Here is a 22,012-nt window from a genome sequence, read left to right on the forward strand (position 1 = left end):
ATGTTTACTGTACAATTCTGACATTGCAAGGCTACCATTGGCGTGTTATGTACAAAAATAACATATATGATGCAGTATCAAACAAACCTGAGCATCATCATGTTGACAAAATATGATTTATTTTTATAGAGGCGCTTGAAAATGGAAAAAAATAATAGGAAATGATTGAATAGATTGAAGATGTATATTTACAGTTTTTCCTAAATGTTTACCGTATTATTCTGACATTGCAATGTTACCAATAGCGTGTAATAAACAATTTTTCACAATAAGACACGCCCAGTTACAGCCATGCTGATTGTTTATCAATTAAGGTAAACTTACTTAAAAGCATCTATTCAAGTTACGCCGTCGTAAAACGAGGATTGGAGCGGTGGGGGGGGGGTCATCAAATCAAGCGTCCCATCTGTGTACAATCTGTGCCACCTCACGGCAGACGCTAAATTTGGTTTAACTTTGCTATAAATCAGTCATATTATTATCACCACAAACGCATTTGATATTTGACGTCCGTGTATGTCCGAAATGATGCAGGATATTTTTAGTCAGATTTAGTCCTCGTCCGGAGAAGCAGGTGCGTGTCAATGGCGGCTGTGGCAGTTTTGTTTTGTTTTGTTTTGTTTCTTTCTTACCAGAAGAAAAGCTTGGAGAGAAGATTAGCCTTTGACGACGGATTATCCCTCGCGTCTTTCCGCAGAGCTTCCATGTTACCGGGAAAGTAACACGGGCACTTTCTCTGCCGCCAGGCTTGAGCGAGAAAGAAACGCGTAAAAATGAAAAAAAAAATTAAAAAAAATAAAAAAAAAAAAAAAACAACAACAAACTTTGCTTATGTGAACGTTACATGTGGCGGCGGTGAGGAGAAGGTTAGTTAGATTCTAGTTGAAACCGGCCGGCGAGCGCGTGCGAGGGGCGTGTTTGTGACGTCACCAAAGCCAAGCGCCTGATGTGATTGGGGAGCGCCAGTGTCCATCAATCGCTCGCTTCCCCCGAATTCGAAAGAAAGTTTGGAAGAAAAAATGCTGTGACGGCGACAAATCAAACGTATGTGGACGTCGAGGTGAGCGTCAGGTTTGTTTGTTTAATCGGGACGCGAATTGCATAACAAAACGTCTCAAGCGAAACACAAGTCAAACGTGAGCTGGGGTTTGGCGTCATCTGGTGGTTAGTGAGGTCATAGCACCACACAAACCAAATGATGGCAGGAAATGTTGCCCTGACGTCAGGGGTAAAAAAAAAACAAAAACGGAGGTAATACATCCATGATTAACTCCCATTTGTTGATCCTATGTACCTGAAACTTGAAAGGTTGGACCCCCCCACCCCTCAAGACGGAAATCACGATTCATCCTCTTGCCGTGAAATGGATGACAAACTTAAAAAAAAAAATCGACTTTGCTTCCACCGAACCGTGACCCATTACTTTTTGACCACTTGTTAATATGACGCACGGTAATATTTCGAAACCGGAACGCGCAAAAGAGGCGAAAAATAATAATTAAACCCAAGCTCCCGACTTCGATTACTGTTTGACTTTGAAGCCTTTGTGTCCATCCTCAACGGTGAGAAATGTCCTATCTGTAAATCATCTCAGTGAAAACACATGTCCAAAGTGTAATTTAACGTGTCGGGGGCCATTGCTTGTCTTGGCCCCCCCACCACCACACCCCCCCCCCCAAAAAAAAGAAAAAAAAATTCACATTCAATAGTGAAAGACAGCAGATGTCCGCCTTGCAGATCCTGGCTTTCGTCAGCGGCCTCGGGGGTCTGGGGGCCACCATCGGCGCCACGGTGTCCAACGAGTGGAGGGCCACCAGCCGGGCGTCCTCGGTCATCACGGCCACTTGGGTGCTGCAGGGCCTGTGGAACAACTGCGCCGGGAACGCCATCGGCGCGCTCCACTGCAGGCCGCACCACACCATCTTGAACCTGGACGGTGAGTGGCACCTTCGTGCCGCCGCTTTATTCCCGTTGAGAAGCGAGTTGTTCCGCCGTCCCGAACTGGATCCTACGTTTGTCTCGTTTGACGGTGCCGTGTCGGTTTTCATTTTTGCGGGTGGGACGCAATTTTTTGGAAATGTCCCCGTCGTACACTGAACTACGTCCGAAATTTTCCTACACACTCGCAGAGCACATTTAGCTACACGACAGTGTATGATGCAGTGCTACACTACTGCAACCTACGAACACAAATATGAAGTTTCTGGCTGACATATTGTTTAATCCCACTTTATAAAATTTGTATATTGTATGCATGTGAAGAGGCACTTTGTAGTTGCGGAACAATTTGCTGTCATTCATGTGAAATCTTATCAATTATGAGCTATAACAATTTCTATTTGTCAATAAGAAAGCGATCATTAAATAGTCATTTGGTCTGCCTGTTTTCTTTTACTTGTGATTTAATTGTAAATTTTTTTCCATATACTCAGATACTTTTAATCTAGTAGTTTTGTTAATATATAAATATATATTTATTTGGTTTTTTTTAATATATATATATCAAGCCCGGATAAATGCAGAGGGTTGCGTCAGGAAGGGCATCCGGCGTAAAAACTGTGCCAAACAAATATGAGCGTTCATCTAAAGAATCCCATACCGGATCGGTCGTGGCCCGGGTTAACAACGCCCGCCCCCGGCACTGCTAACCTGCAGGGCGTCGGTGGAAATTCAGCTACTGTGGGTCGAAGACAAAGAAGAGGTGGAAACCGGATCCAGCGTCAGAAGAAAAAGAGGAATGCACAGAGCCTACAACTGAGTGTAGGGACTTTGAATGTTGGGACTATGACAGGAAAAGCACAGGAGTTGGTTGACATGATGATTAGGAGAAAGGTTGATATTCTGTGCATCCAAGAGAGCAGGTGGAAAGGTAGTAAGGCTAGAAGTTTGGGAGCAGGGTTTAAATTATTCTACCACGGAGAATACTTTGAGAAGTTGATGAATGAAGAAAATGAGAGAGAAGGAAGAGTTGAAGAGGCAAGAGTGAAGAACCAGGAAGTGGAAATGATTACTAAGGGGGAAGTCAGAAAGGCACTACAAAGGATGAAAAATGGAAAGGCAGTTGGTCCTGATGACATACCGGTAGAGGTATGGAAGCAATTTGGAGAGATGGCTGTGGAGTTTTTGACCAACTTATTCAACAGAATACTAGCGGGCGAAAAGATGCCTGAAGAATGGAGGAAAAGTGTTCTAGTTCCCATTTTTAAGAACAAAGGGGATGTTCAGAGCTGTGGGAACTATAGAAGAATAAAGTTGATGAGCCACACAATGAAGTTATGGGAAAGAGTAGTGGAGGCTAGACTCAGGACAGAAGTAAGGATCTGCGAGCAACAGTATGGTTTCATGCCTAGAAAGAGTACCACAGATGCATTATTTGCCTTGAGGATGCTCGTGGAAAAGTACAGAGAAGGTCAGAAGGAGCTACATTGTGTCTTTGTGGATCTAGAGAAAGCCTATGACAGAGTACCAAGAGAGGAACTGTGGTACTGCATGCGTAAGTCTGGTGTGGCAGAGAAGTATGTTAAAATAGTACAGGACATGTATGATGGTAGCAGAACAATGGTGAGGTGTGCCTTAGGTGTGACAGAGAAATTTAAGGTGGAGGTGGGACTGCATCAGGGATCAGCTCTGAGCCCCTTCCTGTTTGCAGTGGTAATGGATAGGCTGACAGATGAGGTTAGACTGGAATCCCCTTGGACCATGATGTTCGCAGATGATATTGTCATATGCAGTGAAAGCAGGGAGCATGCAGAGGAACAATTGGAAAGATGGAGACATGCACTGGAAAGGAGAGGAATGAAGATTAGCCGAAGTAAAACAGAATATATGTGCGTGAATGAGAAAAGTAGAGGGGGAAGAGTGAGGCTACAGGGAGAAGAGATAGCGAGGGTGGACGACTTCAAATACTTGGGGTCAACAATACAGAGCAATGGAGAGTGTGGTCAGGAAGTGAAGAAACGGGTCCAAGCAGGTTGGAACAGCTGGCGAAAGGTGTCTGGTGTGTTATGTGACAGAAGAGTGTCTGCTAGGATGAAGGGCAAAGTTTACAAAACAGTGGTGAGGCCGGCCATGATGTACGGATTAGAGACGGTGGCACTGAAGAAACAACAGGAAGCTGAACTGGAGGTGGCAGAAATGAAGATGTTGAGGTTCTCGCTCGGAGTGACCAGGTTGGATAGGATTAGAAATGAGCTCATTCGAGGGACGGCCAAAGCTGGATGTTTTGGAGACAAGATTCGAGAGAGCAGACTTCGATGGTTTGGACATGTTCAGAGGCGAGAGAGTGAGTATATTGGTAGAAGGATGCTGAGGATGGAGCTCCCAGGCAAAAGAGCGAGAGGAAGACCAAAGAGAAGGTTTATGGATGTGGTGAGGGAAGACATGAGGGCAGTTGGGGTTCGAGAGGAAGATGCAGGAGATAGGCTAAGATGGCAAAAGATGACACGCTGTGGCGACCCCTAACGGGACAAGCCGAAAGGAAAAGAAGAAGAAGATATATATATATATATATATACATATATATATATATATATATATAAAATTTTATCATTAATTTAGTGTTTTCTGCATATATTTTTTACTATTATGCAAAATGGAAGGATTGAGAGAGAGAACAGTAGAATTTAATTTTTGAATAATTACTAAGAGAATTTTTTTATGAATAGATCTTGAACATTACGTTATGGTATGTCTCAGTGAACGACAGTTCTTGCATGGTGGCTCAGATGGTAAAGTGTTGGCCTCACAGGTCTGAGGTCCCAGGTTCAATCCCAGACCCGCCTGTGTGGAGTTTGCATGTTCTCCCCGTGCCAAAAACATGCAACATTAACTGGACACTCTAAATTGCCCCTAGGTATGATTGTGAGTGCGTCTGTTTGTCTCGGTGTGCCCTGCGATTGGCTGGCAACCAGTTCAGGGTGTACCCCGCCTTTTGCCCGCTGACAGCTGGGATAGGCTCCAGCACTCCCCGCGACCCTTGTGAGGATAAGCGACAAAGAAAATGGATGGATGGGTGGAAATCGCGCTTTAAATCCACTCATTTGGTCTGCCAGTTTTTCTTTTACTTGTAATTTAATTGTAATTATTTTCCATATATTACCACTCAGATACTCTATAATCTTCTTTTTGTCTTTTCTGCATATATTTTTTTTACTGTATTATGCAAAAAGGAAGGATTTATAGAGAACAGCAGAATTAAATTTTTTTTTAATAATTAGTAAGAGTAGTTTTTATGTATCCTGTCATTTCCGGCCTGTCAACCGCGACAGGGTTAGGGTTAGGGTTAGGCTTTCAACCCTGCGGTTTTTGCGGTGATGCGGTGAATTTGTGCATTTTTTTTCTAACGGCCCCAAGGGGGCACTCGAGCAGAAAAGGTAAGAGTGAGACGGTGGTATATATGTGCCGAGGAAGTGACTTTTACCGGTCCGGCCCGGCCCCGTTAGCACTGTGCTAATGTGTTTCTGCCGTGTTTCAGTGATTTTTACCTGTATGTTTTTTTTTTTTTTTTACCGTTCCTGTTAGGGCGGCATTAGCGTTAGCACGGTGCCAGCATTAGCATTAGCATTGAACTCTCTGTGTCCCGTCTTTCTTTGTAAATATCTCATGTTTCAATGTGGGCACTTGCGGCTTTTACACAGCTGCGGCGTATGTATGTACCAAATGGTATTTCCTTTACAAATGTACTGGGTGAGGCTTATAACCAGGTGCGGTCTTTAGGCCGGGAATTACGGCACATCTTGAACATTATATTATGGTATGTCTTGTTAAACTACAGTTACATTTAAAAAAAAAAATGTAAAAAAAAAAAAAAATCTCATGTTTTTGCAGGGTTTTGTACTCACATTTATTAAGGGGAGTTCTGATTAGCTGTTGTTTTAATTAAAACCTGTTGAAGTGTGATTTTTATCAATGAATGCACTTTTTTTTTTTTTTTGCACCGTATAGCTCGCTAAGAGTTAGCGGACATGCTGTCAATTAATTATTACAACAGTTCTGTTACATTATATAAAGAGCTCTGCTGTACGACCAAACCGGGAAATTTGCTCTAGCAACCTCTTCCGCCCTCCCCAAATGCAAAAAAAGGGCTACAACAACCCCGTTTGATCGAATATCGTGGTGTTGACGGCTTTAGCAAGCGCGCAAGAATCTCGCTTGTTACTCATTAATGACACAGAACGAATGGGTCATTCGCTCTCTTCCTGGAATCTTGACCGTCATCTTGAGCGGGAGAGGTCGGCGAGCGGGGCATGACGAAACGTCGGCCCATTCACTGAAGTTCGGGTCCAAACTCCTCGCGGCAGAATACGAGCCTGCACAACACATTAACCAACTTAGCGCCGCGCGCCCTGGCTACTTTTTCAACCGTCCGGGAACCATTAATCAATCTTCGGTCCCGCCGACGCGGTCGGAGCGGGAGTCATTCGGAGCAGCATGTATCAGGAGATCCTGGCCTTTGCGCTCGCCACCTCGGGATGGGTTCTGGTGTCGTCCACGCTGCCGACAGACTACTGGAAGGTGTCCTCGCTGGACGGGACGGTCATCACCACGGCGACCTACTGGTCCAACCTGTGGAAGACGTGCGTCACCGACTCCACCGGCGTTTCCAACTGCAAAGACTTTCCCTCCATGCTGGCGCTGGATGGTCAGCCGCGCTTTTGCCGACCTCCGTGTTCTGCCGTCGAACCTTTTTTGTCCCGTTTGAAACCCGGACTCCGAGAGAAAATTCGAGTCACGCGCTCGGCCCATTTACCTTCAAATGTGTCAATGTTTAGCTGCGGTTGACTGATTCTTGAAGCCTATCAAGCCCATCGGGGCGGTTTCGCCCACGGCTCGCTGGTTCCGAGCTAATATTTTCCTCTAAATCTCACCTCGTGACTAATTTTACCGCTCGCTTGATGCGCACGTTTGTCAAGAGGTCAAGAGGTCGTCGAGCTCTCGCCGATTTGTTTTTGTTTGCGCAGGTTACATCCAGGCCTGCAGGGGGCTGATGATCGCGGCGGTGTGTTTGGGCTTTTTTGGCACCGTCTTCGCCCTTGTGGGGATGAAGTGTACCAAAATAGGAGGAAGTGACAAGAGCAAGGCCAGGATCGCCTGCTTCGCGGGTTTCAGTTTTATCCTCAGCGGTAAGAAAGTCCATTGTCATGCAACCCGCCCCCCTCTTTCCCCCTGCAATTTCTTTTTGTCAAAATTGGTTGTTTTTCCTCAGGTGTGGTAGTTTCCTGTACATTACAAGAAAAGTACAAGAAATTAATTTTATTTTATATTTTTTTGTGGGTGCTTTGCAACCTCCCCCTTTTCATTGCATATATCTACTATATCTACAATGGTGAATATTTTCTCTTTATGGTATTTTTTTACCTGACTTTTTATAGTAATACTTCCCTCCATAAATAAATGAAATAAATGTATTTTTGGGGTGGTGGGGAAACATTTACCTCAAATTGTAATCATTTACATTAGTAGTCATTTTTCCCATGGGCCACATTGTAGTTGCGGTTTCCCTCACAGGGCCGATATGATTGTGAAACAGTCTAAATTTTTAATCCCCTCATTATATTTACACATGGAATTTATGAACTAGTTTTGGAATCTGAAATCAAGGTAAATGCGTTTTTTGACTATTGTTCATGTTTGGTAACAGAAAAATGCTCGCAATACCTCAGAGTTATCATTTATGGCATGATCCAAGCGGCTTATCGTCACAAGGGTTGCAGGAAAGCTGGAGCCTATCCCAGCTAGCTTCAGGCATTTATGACATGGCAATTTGAAATTTTTAACAAAAATCCTGGATGATTTGCCTTTCGCGGGCCACATAAAACCACATGGCAAGCTAGATCTGGCCCCCGGGCCTTGAGTTTGACATCTGTGATTTACATGGTTCATAAAAAACCTTGTATGTCCACTAAAATTGTTTTTTTTTTAAATCTGTCAATATATCTATTTAGTACTGTTCAGGTGTATCTAAGTTTTATGTACAATACATTTTAAATGAATAATTATTTTCACATTTTGCACTTTATTTCGGCGCAGTGTGAATTTTCAAAACTGTCCGTGTTACAGTGGCTTTCGATAAAATTCAATGTACATTTTAGGAATAAAACCGCTACCTCATTTTTGATGAACACCAGTCCTACTGTGCAACTGCGTCCTAATGTTTACATTACACATACAGTGCATTACATTACATTATATTAGAAAGTCCAATTATTTTGTAGGTGTAAAATGTTTTGGAAGTAAAGCTCTCATGACCCCCACCCCCACCCTTACCCCCCGGTGTGTTGTTCTTCCTTAGGCCTGTGCTCCCTTTCAGCATGTTCCATCTATGCGCACCGGATCACCTCAGAGTTTTTCGACCCCATGTTTGTGGCGCAGAAGTGAGAATCATTTTCCACGCGTCGAAAAGGATTGCGAATGATTTCACGCTTGCATCCTTCACAAGGCAGTCGTTTGCCTCCATTTTAGGTACGAGCTCGGAGCGGCGCTCTTCATCGGCTGGGCGGGTTCTGTCCTTTGTGTTCTGGGCGGAGGTGTGCTCTGCTTCTCTGCGGCGGACTGCAAGAAAAGGTCAGTCCTCTACGCCACGGGTGTCAAACTTACGGCCCGGGGACCAGATCTGGCCCGCCGCATCGTTTTAAGTGGCCCGCGAAAGCAAATGATCGGCGACGACTTCAAACATCTTGGAGAAAATATCCATCCATCCATCCATCCATCCATCCGTTGTCTTCGCCGCTTATCCTCATAAGGGTCACAGGGAGGGCTGGAGCCTATCCCAGCTGTCAACGGGCAGGAGGTGGGGTACACCCTGAACTGGTCGCCAGCCAATCGCAGGGCACATAGAGACAAACACCTGAACTCACAATCACACCTAGAGGAAATTTAGAGTGTCCAATTAATGTTGCATTTTTTTGGGATGTGGGAAGAAACCGGAGTGCCCGGTTATAGGCTGGTTATATATATTTATCACATATAAATATATAGTAACTGACGGTGTAGGGGTACATATGCCTGCCTTCGGTGCAGGCGGCGTGGGATCAATTCCGGCTCAGTGATGGTGTCGATATCTGCCCTGCGACTGACTGGCGACCAGTTCAGGGTGTAGTCGGCCTTTCGCCCAAAACTACCTTTTTTTTCCGCAACCCTTATGAGGATAAGCAGCTTGGATAATGACATGACGTGACAATGACATAAATATATGACGCGGTAATAGATTCATATAGGTCCAAAGTCGGCACGGTGGAGCAGCTGTAAAGCGTTGGCCTCACAGTTCTGAGGTCCAGGGTTCAATCCCGGCCACACCTTTGTGGAGTTTGCATGTTCTCCCCGTGCCTGCATGGGTTTTCTCCGGGTGCTCCAGTTTCCTCCCACATCCCAAAAACATGCAGCATGAATTGGACACTCAAAATTGTCGCTAGGTGTGATTGCGTCTGTGGCTATTTGCCTCTATGTGCCCTGCGATTAGCTACCAACCAGTTCAGGGTGTACCCCACCTCCTCCCCGTTGACAGCTGGGATAGGCTCCAGCACTCCCCGCGACACTTGTGAGGATAAGCGGCTCAATTAATGGATGGTTGGAAGGATGGAAGATTGAAAGTCATAATGGTCCTCAGATTTAAGTTATGAGTACAGTGTGTGACAAAAATGAGTTTCACACCCTTGCTCGTTCGGTGAACCCGCCAACGCAAAAATATTCCGCCATTTTATTATTTCTTACGCCAGATCTCATTAGCGGTACAGTAGACGGCTTCTGGATCATTGATCAGCGTTGTGCGTTTGTCCAACCACAGTCGTCGTGATTATGTCTACAAAGGCGCCCCCTCGCACTCCCACGTCTCCTCCTACCACAGAGGAAGAGGACCGTCTGTGAGCCAGAGGCCGCCTCCCGAGTACAGCAGCTCCTCCAGGGCCCCCAACTTCGATAAGAACGTGTACGTGTAAACGACGTGAATATTAAGAGCCGCCGTGTGCTGAATGGGGGTGGAGACGGCGTGAAGCAAAAGATAACAGCACGCCGGAGGAAATGTTTCTGTGGAACAGCAGGTGAATGTCATTCAGGTCCGGTGGGAAGTAAGTCTGTACACGTCCCAAAAACGCACCCCGCCAAAAAAAAAAAAAAAAAACACAAAATGTTTTCTTCAGTATAAAAATCATGTAGCTTTTCTGCTCAAGTTTTTTTTTACTTCAAAAAAATTCATTTTTCTTATCAACAAAGAGTAATTTTTTTTACCCAGAACAATTGAAAAAAAAAGTATATATATATTAATTTTTTAAACAAATGCAGGCTACAGTTATTTCTACATTACGTGAGTGTAAATTTCTGTTTTCAAAGAAATATATTTTGGGATTAAGAATAAAACCGACGTGTTTTATATTTTCAGGAAAGAACGTACACGTCTAAGTTTTTTCCCCAAACACAACAAAAGCACTTTTTTGATGAAGAAAACACACAATTATAGATAAATGTGCCTGTTTTTACTTTTAAACTATAAAAGATGGTTTCTGATTTTATATTTAAAAAAAAAAAATTCCAATGCAACCGCAACTCTTGTGAGGATAAGCGGCTTGGATAATGGATGAATGTATTTCCTGATTTTGAAATTATTTTAATTTCTCTCAAGTGTTTTCATTTGACTATACAAACAACAAGTTCTTTGTTTTGCAATGGATGTATTTTCAAATATTTCGTTTTTTTCCCTTATTCCTATCCAAAGTACTGTATCCCCAATTGTTGCACTTTTTGGATATTTTATTAAAAATAATACATTTATTTGCATTTAATCAAATTAACTAATTAATTCATCCCAGATCACTGGATTCCCCTGGCCTCATATAAAAAATATATATTTTCTTTGTTTTTCCTGATAAAAAGCACATACAGTACCCCCACATTTTACATATTTTTTTTTATACCTTAGAAAAAATAATAAAATTTTTCCCTTCCCTTTTGGGGGGTGATTAAATCAAAACATCTTAGAGATTTTTGAACCATTTGAATTTTGAGGGATTAAATCAATTATGCTAAAGTTATAGAGAGAATTGGATGTACATTACATAGAGTTCCTAAATGCAAGGCAATTTAGGTTTATGTTTTTAATGTCAATTAATATAACAAAAACAAAATGGAAACTTTTACAGCTATACAACGCCAAAATATTGGAATTTTTCAAGTGTCCCAACAGATTAATCTATGTTCTCTACCACTCATAGCCACGAGGGGGTGCATTTACACGACAGCTGGGATTTGGTATGAATGCGCTGCGATATACATAATTATTATTTTTTTTTTTTTCCAAATTCTAGCAGGTCATTTCCATTTATTCTATATTTTACATTTTGCTGGTTGTATTTTATATTGACTTTAAATACGCTGCAATGTGTCAATCAGATTCATGTTGAAATCATTATTCTTTTATACGATGGCATTTCAATATTAAAGGAAAAGTACATTTATCATAGTTTGTGAATAAAGTGAGTTGTTTTCTTTTTTGCCTTCTCTCTCTCTCTTTCTCTCTATACACTCACACACCCACACGCACCTATATGTGTGTATGTGTATATATATATATATGTGTATATATATATATATATATATATATTATATATATATATATATACAGGCACACACAAAATTTGGACAAAATTTCTAATCGTTCTAACAGTGGTCACAGACAACCTGAATCTGACAAAAAATAACGGTACATAAAGATATTATTCAAATTAACCAATGAAAATTTGACATTGTTTTGAATAGTAGTTCAAAAATAATAATAAATAGTAATAAGAATGAAAAGTGTGATTTCCTGTAACATTGTTTTTTCCCAGATTTTTATTTTCAGGTCGCCCAAAACTATTCTTTTTAATATTTTAGCTTTTTTTTTTTTCATAATATGATGTTGTGTCAGTGTTTGATTTTATTCTGACAATACACGGTAGACAGGTTTGAAATGTGGAACAGACCAAAAATGGCCCTCAAGCCAGACTTTGGACACCCCTGGTCTTTATGTACTTTTTTTTTTTTTTTTTTTTTTTTTTAATGACTGGCCTGTGATCAGTCCAGGGTGTACTTGATTTCTTTCACAAAAAGTCATCTGGAATAAACTCCAGCCCACCCCTCACCCTGATAGGGACAAGCGCAATAGATTGGTGGGTGGGGAAGTTGTCTCATGCCACACTCCTGTCCATTTACAGTAAACAGCCAGCACTCAGGTAAGGCGCCCACATCAACACCGATGACACACCACCCAAATACACAGTCTGCTGTTCGCACTTGCACCGTCACAAACCCGGCATCGCGCCAACAACCGAATGTCCGTCTGACAGCCCTCCAACTCGCTTTCTTTCGGTCATGCGGAAACGTCTGATCCAAGTGAGCGGCTTCCTGATCACCACGCTGGGGTGGCTCTTTGTGCTGTGCACCATGGCCATGGACTTCTGGAGGATCTCCCAGATCGGAGGCCAGGGCGGCTCGTTCATCATCAAGGTGGCCTGGTACTGGTCCAACCTGTGGAAGGACTGCTTCACCGACTCCACGGCCGTCACCAACTGCAGAGACTTCTCCGTGCTCTGGGGTGTCACACGTAAGACTTTTGTTTTGTTTAGGAGCTGCAACCTATCCTTATACACATGATTTACTTTGCGGGCCGCATAGAATGATGTGACAGGCCGGATTTGGCCCCCGGGCCTTGAGTTTGACACCTGTGATTCTGAGAATAACATTGAATGACTGCCCTGCACCTTTCCAATCAGCCTTGTGATTATTTTCCACTGTGAATGGTTTCACTTTAATTCAATTTTATTTTATCTCTTGTGACACCGGCGTCTCCAAGCGTACGTCCAGGGCGTCCGAGGCTTGCTGATGTGCGGGCTCACTCTGGGGTTCTTGGCCGCCATCTTGTGCTTCCTGGGCATGGAGTGCACGTACCTGGGCGGCGACGAGCCGAGCAAGGACAAGATGCTTTTCGCCGGCGCGGTTTTTCACTTCGTAGGCGGTGAGTCGGGTCAGGCGGACCTCAAACTGTCTTCCTGACTCCGCTCAGCCCTCACTGAGCCGCTTTCTCCGCAGGGCTGTCCGATATCACGGCCTACTGCTTGTACATCAACAGGGTTGCCAGGAACTTCTTTGCTCCCAACTTAGCACCTGGAGTCTTACGGTACCCCCTACAACCCTATACGACCTTTTAATATTCAATGTTATAAATGGTAAAGCGTTGGCCTCACAGTTCTGAGGACCCAGGTTCAATCTTGGCCCCACCTGTCGTGCCTTTGTGGGGTTTCTCCTGGTTCTCCGGTTTCCTTCCACATCCCAAAAACATGCAACATTAATTGGACACCCTAAATTGCCCCTAGGTGTGATTGTGAGTGCGGCTGTTTGTCTCCATGTGCCCTGGGATTGGCTGGCAACCAGTTCAGGGTGTACCCACTGATCTAAAAAAAAAAAAAAAAAAAAAAAAGACTGGATAGCTCATTGGCCACCAAAACTGAAGTTGGCTGGATATCCGCCATCTTGGTACTCCCAAAACAACCATGTACGTTAAAGAAAGATTTACTTTTGAGACTAATAGAGTTTGTTTGTTAACGTTTTTTTATTTTCTGATGACATTAATTCACTTCAACAAAGTTTTGTTGTTGATAAAAGTTGTTGTTGTTTACCGTTCGCTCTCTGCTTCACCTTTATAGGCCGAAGGTTTTTCGCGAAAAAGCGATGTGAATATTTTCCCAAACTTCATCAGTGGATAAGCAAAAAAACACATTTTCTATTAAATTTTTGGTGAATTTCATAATACAGAACTCTGCAAATTGAATTTGATTTTCAAAAGCAAGGAAATAAGTTTACATTTTCTGTCTGAAATAGGATGTCGCAGAGACAACAAATGAACAATGCGTTTAGCAACTATTTTCCCATTGTGAGCCCTTATTTACAAAAATATAGCTAACTGATTGACTTCAAATTTAATGTTTTTATGACAAGAAATGCTTAGTTTTTATCTATGTTATGGTGATAGTGCTTCACTGTGTATTTTCGGAAAAGTTAACATGTCACGGAAATCGGGGCCTTGGTAATATGCAAGGTTTCTTGCTAGTCACGGTGTTATATGTTTTTCCTTTGCGCTTAGCTTTTTTTGGCTTACCAAGTCGAATTAAAAATCCTTCACGTTACCAGAATTGACAAAAAATGTCAAACTCGCTCGACCAGTTTTAATTCTACATGCTAAACTTTGAGAAACCCCCCCCCCCCCCCATAATCCAACCTGTGAACCGTATCCTCCACACGTTTTGGAAGTACCTAGATGGCAGCCAACTGGCTTCAACCAATCGACACACCGCTAGATATGTGTGCGCTATCCAGTTTTTTTTTTTTTTTTTTTTTTTTAGATCAGTTGGTGTGCCCTGCCTCCAGCCCGGTGACAGCTGAGATAGACTCCGGCACTCCCGCGACCCTGGTGAGGATAAGCTGTAAAAGAAAATGGATGGATGGATTTCTGGGAAAAGGAAAAGAAAAATCAGAATTTAGAGTAATCGACTCAGATTGTCCCACATTTTTGTCCAATATAAATGATGAGATGCACGCTTTTGATTGCAGATATGATTGTAGTATGTGTAGTATTCAGGTAATAAAGGCTTTATTACTTTTTAAAAAAAAAACATTTACATTTCCACCTTTTTCATAATTCCAGGTACGACTTGGGTCCTCCCATATTCCTCGGATTGGTTGGATGTTTTCTCATCCTCACAGGATCTCTTTTTTATGCAGCCACCGTGTTCAGAGTCCTCATACCCAAACGGTACGCCATCATCGAACCCGTTTCTTTTTCAGTTCTTAGGACGGTCCCATCTCCTGATTCATATACATTCCCTTCACAGTCAAGTCATTTACGCCTACAGAGGGGGCACGTACATGGACCCCCGCTCGCGAGGTAGAACCGCGTACACCGGCTACTACGGACCCAACAGGCTGTACGGAACTTATTACGGCTCGGGAAGATCCGGCAGCTCCAAAATATCCAAACTCTCTGCCACGACACCGGAGAGGTTCTCTGAAAGGGACGCCTTTGTGTAATCGCTGGAAAATGCTTGCGGGCTACTCTGAAAAGAACTACCAAATTTAATGATGAATGTGAATCAAAATTCCCACACAAACAAACAGTCCATACGTGACATAAAATGTGAGCTCCTCATATTACATTCTCATGAAATTGCATACTTCTTGGGGTGATCATCTGAATTCATTTTCCTGAATTTAGACATTTTGTTGAAACATTAATTCTGCCTTCTAGACTTTATTCTCAAATATAGGGGAAGACCTTTTTTTTTTTTAAACAATTCACACCATGTGATAGAATTTGTGTAATTTAATCTCTTGATTACAACTTTATGAACCTCAATCAAACCTTTTTTCTCCTTAAAATTGAGTTTTTATATTCACAAATTTACATAATTTTTTAAAATTTGCAACTTTTTCCCTATTAAAAAAAGAAAATTGCATCTTTTTCATAGTACATTTTCTTTCCTTCACCGTCCCCATGTTAAATGTTTTTTTTAATTAATCGATTTTCAGAGAACTAACTTTTCCTTTCAAGTTCACTTTTTTTCCCCTGAGCAAAATCCATCTTTATTTTCTCTATTACAATTTCATTCTCATGATTATTCTCTGACTTTTCAAAGCGGCCCTCATCGTTCTTTGCTTTTAGAAATATCGACAAAGAATTTCAAAATTCCCAGTCGGAGACCATTAGCCCCTTTTACAGAAAAAAATAAAAAGTTGTTTACCATTATCTTGCCAATATGAAAGTGATTGAAATAAATAATATTTTTAAAAACATATACCTTAATGAGCCTGATACAAATTTGTACTCATTTCATTCATTCATTTTTGTATTAGTTTATTTTATATTTTATTGGCCTCACAGTTCTGAGGACCCGGGTTCGAACCCGTTCAACATTGTTGACTATTCGCCGTTGTGGCTCAACTATGTTCTTGAACGCCAATTTTGACTGACCGGAAGTGTACAAAATATAATCACAAGAACTTTCAGCACCGGCAGCACTGAGATCATCACACATATTTTGTGTTAGCTATTTTATCGTGTTTGTGTTGTTTATTGATGTGTGCGAGATTAAATTGTCATAAACGCCATAGAACTGCCTTGTTGCATATTGCTGGTTTGAACAAAGGGGACGTTAATCAGGGGTCACCAACGCGATGCCCACGAGGCATGTTCTAAAAAAAAACCACAGCTTTAAATTGTGAGTCTGACTTGCTTATGTTATTCAAATTTTTAAAATACCTATAATGTCACATCATACAAAAAAATGAAAATATTTTATGGATGTATAATGAACTTTGACTGAAGTTTTGCTGCAAACATGTCACGTAGCGCTTCGTACAATCAGTTCTCACGAAGTAGCCATTAGCCTCAAACAGGTTGATGACCCCTGGATCATAGGTGTCAAACTCTGGCCCGCGGGCCAAATTTCTCGGCTGATGGCCTCAGCCGGACGCCGGAGCTCGCTCGTCAGCCTCCGCGTCATTCCCGTCCGAAGAACCATCCGAATATTCAACATTACTTACAAGCCACAGGTTCAAATCTGTATGGAAGTCTTCCTCCGATCAACCGATCTTGCCATTTCTCCATCAGATGAGGATAAATCCGACAAACAGGCACTGGGCACAACATAATCGAGCCTTTGGCGCGGCACCTTGTACGTCACATCCACGCACATAAGGCATGTGACTCGCGAAAATGGCAGCGCCCCTGAAAAGTCGTAATTGCCGATAAAAATCTTCTCAAAACACCATTAAACGAGAGAGGATTTAACATCACATTGTCAAAACAGAGTACATGTTACGTGACCGATTGGATACATTGTTCATGCAAACCATTGGATTTCCCCTTGAATATCCACAAAGAAGTACTGTACTCTTGTAGAATTTTCAGTCAGCCAGTTTTCACGTCTTCATGACGGAACCAACAATAGCCCCAAACCGGACTCATGCTGGTAGCACCTTTGGATTTCCTACCAACGACAAACACATCGCGGTGACCCTCATAAAAGGCAAAAGTGGCAGGACCAGAAGTGCCGCGCAGGCGCACACCCTTCATCATCATCAATATTAGGAGGGTCCACACACTTAAGCACGGCGTCGGTTTGAAAACCTCCCACGTCGGCCAGTCTCGATCCGACTGCTCCTTCCAAAACCAGAAGATGGGTTACAGGACGGTGGTGATGTACATGGAGATCGGCTGCTTCGTGGTGTGCGTCTCCGGGTGGATCCTGGTGTGCTCTACCATGCCCACGGAGATCTGGACCTGGTCCGAGGTGGGCAGCATCGTGCTGACCACCTCCAACTACTTCTCCAACTTGTGGAAGGACTGCATCTCCGATTCCACCGGCGTGTCCGACTGCAAGGGCATCCCGTCCTTGCTTGCGCTCAACTGTGAGTACTGCGTAATGTCGAGCTTTTATTTTTATTATTTTATTTTATTATTGACTGATGTGTACATGTAGAATATTGCTACAGTTTAAATGTAAATATAGTAAAGAAAACAAGTATTTGAACACCCTGATATATTGCAAGTTCTTCCTCTTAGAAATCGTGGAGGGGTCTGAAATTTTCATCGTAGGTGCATGTCCACCGTGAGGGATATAATCTGAAAAGAAAAATCCAGAAATCACAATGTATGATTTTTTTTAAATGATTTATTTGTGTGGTACCGCTGCAAAAAAGTATTTGAAAACCTGAGAAAACCAATGTTACGGTTTTCGGGCAACTCCTCCACACAGATCCTCTCTAGATCAGACAGGTTTCTGGGTTTGTTTCAGCTCCCTCCAAAGATTTTCTCTTGGGTTTAGGTCTGGAGACCGGCTAGGCCACGTCCAGAACCTTGATGTGCTTCTTACGGAGCCACTCCTTGGTTTTCCTGGCTGTGTGCGTTGGATCATTGTCACGTTGAAGGACCACGACCCATCTTTAATGCTCAGTTCACCAAAATCTCACAATACATGACCGCGGTCATCCTCTCCCTAATACGGTGCAGTCGTCCTGTCCCGTGTGCAGAAAAACGCCCCCAAAGCATGACGCTACCACCCGCATGCTTCACAGTAGGGAGGGTGTTCTTGCGATGGACCTCATCCTTCGTCTTCCTCCAAAGACAGTTATTGGAATTATGACCCAAAAGTTCCATTTTGGTCTTTTCTGATCACAAAACTTTCTCCCATGACTCCTCTGTATCATCCAAATGGTCATTGGGAAACTTAAGACGGGCCTTGACATGTGCTGGTTTAAGCAGGGGAACTTTCCGTGCCATGCATGATTTCAAACCATGACGTCTTAATGTATTATGAAGAGTCCCCTTGGAAACGGTGGTCCCAGCTGACCAAGTCCTGTCGTGTCGTCCTGGGTTGAATCCTCACCATTCGGAAAGGTTCGTTGTCAAACACTGTAAATCAGGGGTCTCAAACTCAATTTACCTTGGGGTCGCTGGGGGCGGAGTCTGGCTGAACCTGGGCCGCAGCCTCGGCGCACTTGTACGTATGTGGAATTTAAATTAGAAATTAAAAACAACCCTATCTTCCCAAACATTTTTTTTACATATAAAATAAGATGAAGAAGGACGCTGGTGTTTACAACTTGTGTGCAAAACTACCAAAAATAATTGAAAAAAAAAAAACTCTCCATGGTAACGCTGCTGTAACTTTCTTTCATTGGAAATTCTTCCTCCGCTTGCATCAAGTGTGGTCGATTTCACTCCCCCGATAGCCATCGACCCCACCGTGATTGGTCGGTTCGTCAGCTCCGCATGCAACACTGTAAAAGTGCCATCTATATAAAACTCGAGGGCTCCATTTTAAGGTGGCGACCACAAAATATCATCTCGCGGGCCGCAAAATTGCCCGCTGGCCCCCAGTTTGAGACCACCACTGTAAATGTTTTTACGTTTGAATCAACAAACTTTTACCATTTCCTGCGTGTGGTGGGGCACAGCGGCACTTTGCCCCAGTCATGAATGTACTGCATTAAAGCTGTTCGGTGTGTGCGAAAAGACGACTTTGCCGCCATTGCCCAGGGGACATCCACATGTGCCGCGCCCTCATCATCACCGCCATCATCCTGGCGTTCTTCGGCTCGGTCCTGGTCATGGTGGGGATGAAGTGCACCAAGATCGGGGGCTCGGAGTTGGCCAAAGCCAGAGTGACGTTCGCCGGCGGGATGAATTACCTCTTTGCCGGTAGGGGTCCACTTCCTTGAAAGAGACGCTTTATTATATTTTGCTTTATATATTTTACTTGTCGTTCTGAAGAAAAATGTCCTTTTGTTTCAGGGTTGTGTTCTATGACCGCTTTCTCTTATTACGGCAACAAAATAAGAGCAGAATTCCAGGACCCGAATTATAGAGAACAAAAGTAAGGGCAATTTTCAGCACAATTAAAGGAGGGATATGATGGGTTTTTTTATGTTTGTTTTCAGGCGGCACGGTGATAAAACATTGGCCTCACAGTTCTGAAGCCCCGGGTTTGATCCCGGATCCGCCTGTGTGGAATGTGCATGTTCTCCCCATGCCTACGTGGGTTTTCTCCGGGCACCCCGGTTTCCATCCACATCCCAAAAACATGCAACATTAATTGGACACTCTAAATTGCCCCAAGGTGTGATTGTAAGCGCAACTGTTGTCTGTCTTTTTGTGCCTTGCGATTGGCTGACGACCAGTTCAGGGTGTACCCCGCCTCCTGCCCTTTGACAGCTGGGACAGGCTCCAGCACTCCCTGCGACCCTTGTGAGGATAAGCGGCAAAGAAAATGGATGGATGTATGGATGTTTGTTTTCATTTCAAACACTGAGGTGACAAACATAAGGCCTCCGGGCCAAATCTGGCCCATCAAATAATTTAATAAGCCCAGTGAAAGCATATCGTGGTTCTTGATTTCACTTTTAAAAATGTCATCCATACATCCATTTTCTTTGCCTCTTAGGGTCAAGGGTCGCGGGGAGTGCCGGAGACTATCCCAGCTGTTAATGGGCAGGAGTTGGGGTACACCCTGAACTGGTTGCCAGCCAATCACAAGGCACATCGAGACCAAGAGTCGCACTCACAATCACACCTTGGGGCAATTTAGAGTGTCTAATTAATGTTGCATGTTTTTTTTTTTGGGATGTGGGAGGAAACCGGAGTGCCCAGAGAAAACCCACGCAGGCACGGGGAGAACATGCAAACTCCACGCAGACAGGGCCAGGATCGAACCCGGGTCATCAGAACTGTGAGGCCAAAGCTTTACCAACTGAGTCACCATGCTGCCTAAAAATGTCATTACAAGCCTTTTTTTATTTTGTGACCAGCTTCCCCTTCAAAATAAAATTAAAGATAGTTGAACAGTTTTTATTGGCATTTACAGTTTATTGTTTTGCAGTCATAATAGTTATTATTATTTAAACTATCCCCACTGTGATGTCATCGTGGGGCAGAAATGTAAAACGGCTCGCTCACTGGCACATTTCAAAATCAGGCATATTTCATAGCTTCCAGAGCCGCAATTATTGTTCAAGCCTTTCAAATATCAGTTTTATGTCAACTTTAATATTTCCGGGGACTTGTTCTTCCATTTAGGTTTGAAATCGGCGTTGGCGTGTTTATCGGCTGGGGAGGCTCCACCTTACTTGTCGTCGGAGGTCTTCTTTACAGTATCTTCGCGGGGAGGGAAGGCTGCCAGTCAAGGTACTCGAGTTTACGTTCCCCGTATTCGCAACAACATAAACGAATACTCATCGATTCATATTTTTATTTCAGTTACGAGGGAGACCCCGCCTACCTGTTCCCCGATCCCTACCAGGTCGTACCCACGAAGAAGAAGGCGGTACTGACAGACGGGAGTGCGAGCAAGAAAGCACCGAGTAGTCGGCCTAGTAGTGGTACTCGTAGTAGTGCTAATCGTAGCAGTAGTAGTCATATTAGTAGTAGTAGTGGAGGCAGCAGGAGCAGCAGCGGCATCTCTGCGGTGACTGTCAGCACCAAAACATCCAAAGCATACGTTTGAGTTCGTTTGAAACGAGGGCGCTAATTATTTTCGGTTTCACCGGCCTAATTGTTACTTATTACATTACCATTACAATTACATTACAATGTTACTGATTATGAAAGTCAGCAGCCACTCATGAATTGGGCGCTTATTGATTTCGGAGTAATTTTTGGATTCTAACAAGTGAGCGTGTTTGTAAATTATTTTTTAAAAAAGTGTTTCAGAAATTCTTGAAAATATTTAGCATTTATCAAAATGTAGCGTGACACCTAAAGGCCCTCCTTTGTGAAAATGCAGTTGCTTATAAAATGCTAAATACATTGTTTTGGTAATATAATATTCCTGTTGTTCATGTTTACCACTATAAAGTAATCGTAAGTAATGATATATATATATATAAATATTTTTTTTTTTTTTACAGAGCAAATGTATACATTGTATGCTTTTAAGAAAAAAGTACACTATCGTTAATCGATAGAAAGGTAGTACCAGTAATTTAACAATATGAATAATAGTAGTATGCAGTGGTGAAAAACTGCATATTATAAAAGCTTTTGCCAGAATTGATGAGACAGAAGGCAATTTTTAAATATTGATGAATGAATAAGGATGAAGGCATTGGCGCTTATCTTTTCTTTTAAATCTTGGGTAAAGTGGTAGGTGCTTGAGCAGCGCTTGAGGTTAATGTGTGCACGTGCCTAATAATGTTAATAATAATCACAACAACAATGAATCATAGTTATTTTTTTTCATAGTCTTAAAATGGAACTGGCTGTTGACTAAAGTAATAAAACTTTAGAAGTGGTGGAACAGTGGACCATCTGGTAAAGCGTTGGCCTCACAGTTCGGAGGACCTTGGTTTGATCCCGGCCCCACCTGTGTGGAGTTTGCATGTTCCCCCCCCTGCCTGCGTGGATTTTCTCCGGGAACTCCGGTTTCCTCCCACATTCCATAAGCATGCAACATTAATTGGACATTCTAAATTGCCCCTGGGTGTGACTATGAGT

The 22,012-nt window shown here is 42.9% G+C and overlaps 4 protein-coding genes across 4 annotated transcripts in view; 3 read left to right on the forward strand and 1 right to left on the reverse strand.

Moving 5' to 3' along the window:
- LOC133511826 (ATP-binding cassette subfamily C member 4-like) overlaps window positions 1–970 on the reverse strand; it is a 62,370-nt gene extending 61,400 nt beyond the window's left edge. The window contains exons 1-2 of the mRNA XM_061840794.1: window positions 845–970; window positions 633–747 (exon numbers count right to left, since the gene is read on the reverse strand). Coding sequence (XP_061696778.1) covers window positions 633–706 — 74 coding nt within the window. The 5' untranslated portion in view covers window positions 707–747; window positions 845–970. The remainder of the gene's footprint in view (window positions 1–632; window positions 748–844) is intronic.
- Window positions 971–1,722: 752 nt separating this feature from the next.
- LOC133512130 (claudin-10-like) lies at window positions 1,723–10,070 on the forward strand. Its single transcript, XM_061841468.1, has 5 exons — window positions 1,723–1,936; window positions 6,960–7,121; window positions 8,291–8,372; window positions 8,461–8,562; window positions 9,782–10,070. The coding sequence occupies exons 1-5, from the start codon at window positions 1,723–1,725 to the stop codon at window positions 9,930–9,932; spliced, it is 711 nt and encodes a 236-aa protein (XP_061697452.1). The 3' UTR covers window positions 9,933–10,070.
- A 2,269-nt stretch (window positions 10,071–12,339) lies between these two features.
- cldn10l2 (claudin 10-like 2) lies at window positions 12,340–15,256 on the forward strand. Its single transcript, XM_061841467.1, has 5 exons — window positions 12,340–12,571; window positions 12,821–12,982; window positions 13,057–13,144; window positions 14,669–14,776; window positions 14,856–15,256. The coding sequence occupies exons 1-5, from the start codon at window positions 12,340–12,342 to the stop codon at window positions 15,049–15,051; spliced, it is 786 nt and encodes a 261-aa protein (XP_061697451.1). The 3' UTR covers window positions 15,052–15,256.
- A 1,942-nt stretch (window positions 15,257–17,198) lies between these two features.
- LOC133512350 (claudin-10-like) lies at window positions 17,199–21,280 on the forward strand. Its single transcript, XM_061841891.1, has 5 exons — window positions 17,199–17,430; window positions 19,061–19,222; window positions 19,316–19,397; window positions 20,597–20,704; window positions 20,777–21,280. The coding sequence occupies exons 1-5, from the start codon at window positions 17,199–17,201 to the stop codon at window positions 21,021–21,023; spliced, it is 831 nt and encodes a 276-aa protein (XP_061697875.1). The 3' UTR covers window positions 21,024–21,280.
- The last annotated feature ends 732 nt before the right edge of the window (window positions 21,281–22,012 follow it).

Source organism: Syngnathoides biaculeatus, chromosome 14, assembly GCF_019802595.1.
Source record: "Syngnathoides biaculeatus isolate LvHL_M chromosome 14, ASM1980259v1, whole genome shotgun sequence".
NCBI classification, from domain to species: domain Eukaryota; kingdom Metazoa; phylum Chordata; class Actinopteri; order Syngnathiformes; family Syngnathidae; genus Syngnathoides; species Syngnathoides biaculeatus.

Excerpts from the sequence above, each read along its gene's own strand:
- cldn10l2 (XM_061841467.1), top strand. The coding sequence starts at position 12,340 with ATGCGGAAACGTCTGATCCAAGTGAGCGGCTTCCTGATCACCACGCTG. Across the intron at positions 12,983-13,056 it reads GGTTTTTCACTTCGTAGGCG|GGCTGTCCGATATCACGGCC; the intron begins GTGAGTCGGGTC and ends CTTTCTCCGCAG. Across the intron at positions 13,145-14,668 it reads TTAGCACCTGGAGTCTTACG|GTACGACTTGGGTCCTCCCA; the intron begins GTACCCCCTACA and ends TCATAATTCCAG.
- LOC133512350 (XM_061841891.1), top strand. The coding sequence starts at position 17,199 with ATGGGTTACAGGACGGTGGTGATGTACATGGAGATCGGCTGCTTCGTG. Across the intron at positions 19,398-20,596 it reads CCGAATTATAGAGAACAAAA|GTTTGAAATCGGCGTTGGCG; the intron begins GTAAGGGCAATT and ends TCTTCCATTTAG. Across the intron at positions 20,705-20,776 it reads AGGGAAGGCTGCCAGTCAAG|TTACGAGGGAGACCCCGCCT; the intron begins GTACTCGAGTTT and ends TTTTTATTTCAG.
- LOC133512130 (XM_061841468.1), top strand. The coding sequence starts at position 1,723 with ATGTCCGCCTTGCAGATCCTGGCTTTCGTCAGCGGCCTCGGGGGTCTG. Across the intron at positions 8,373-8,460 it reads CCCATGTTTGTGGCGCAGAA|GTACGAGCTCGGAGCGGCGC; the intron begins GTGAGAATCATT and ends CCTCCATTTTAG. Across the intron at positions 8,563-9,781 it reads GCGGCGGACTGCAAGAAAAG|TCGTCGTGATTATGTCTACA; the intron begins GTCAGTCCTCTA and ends GTCCAACCACAG.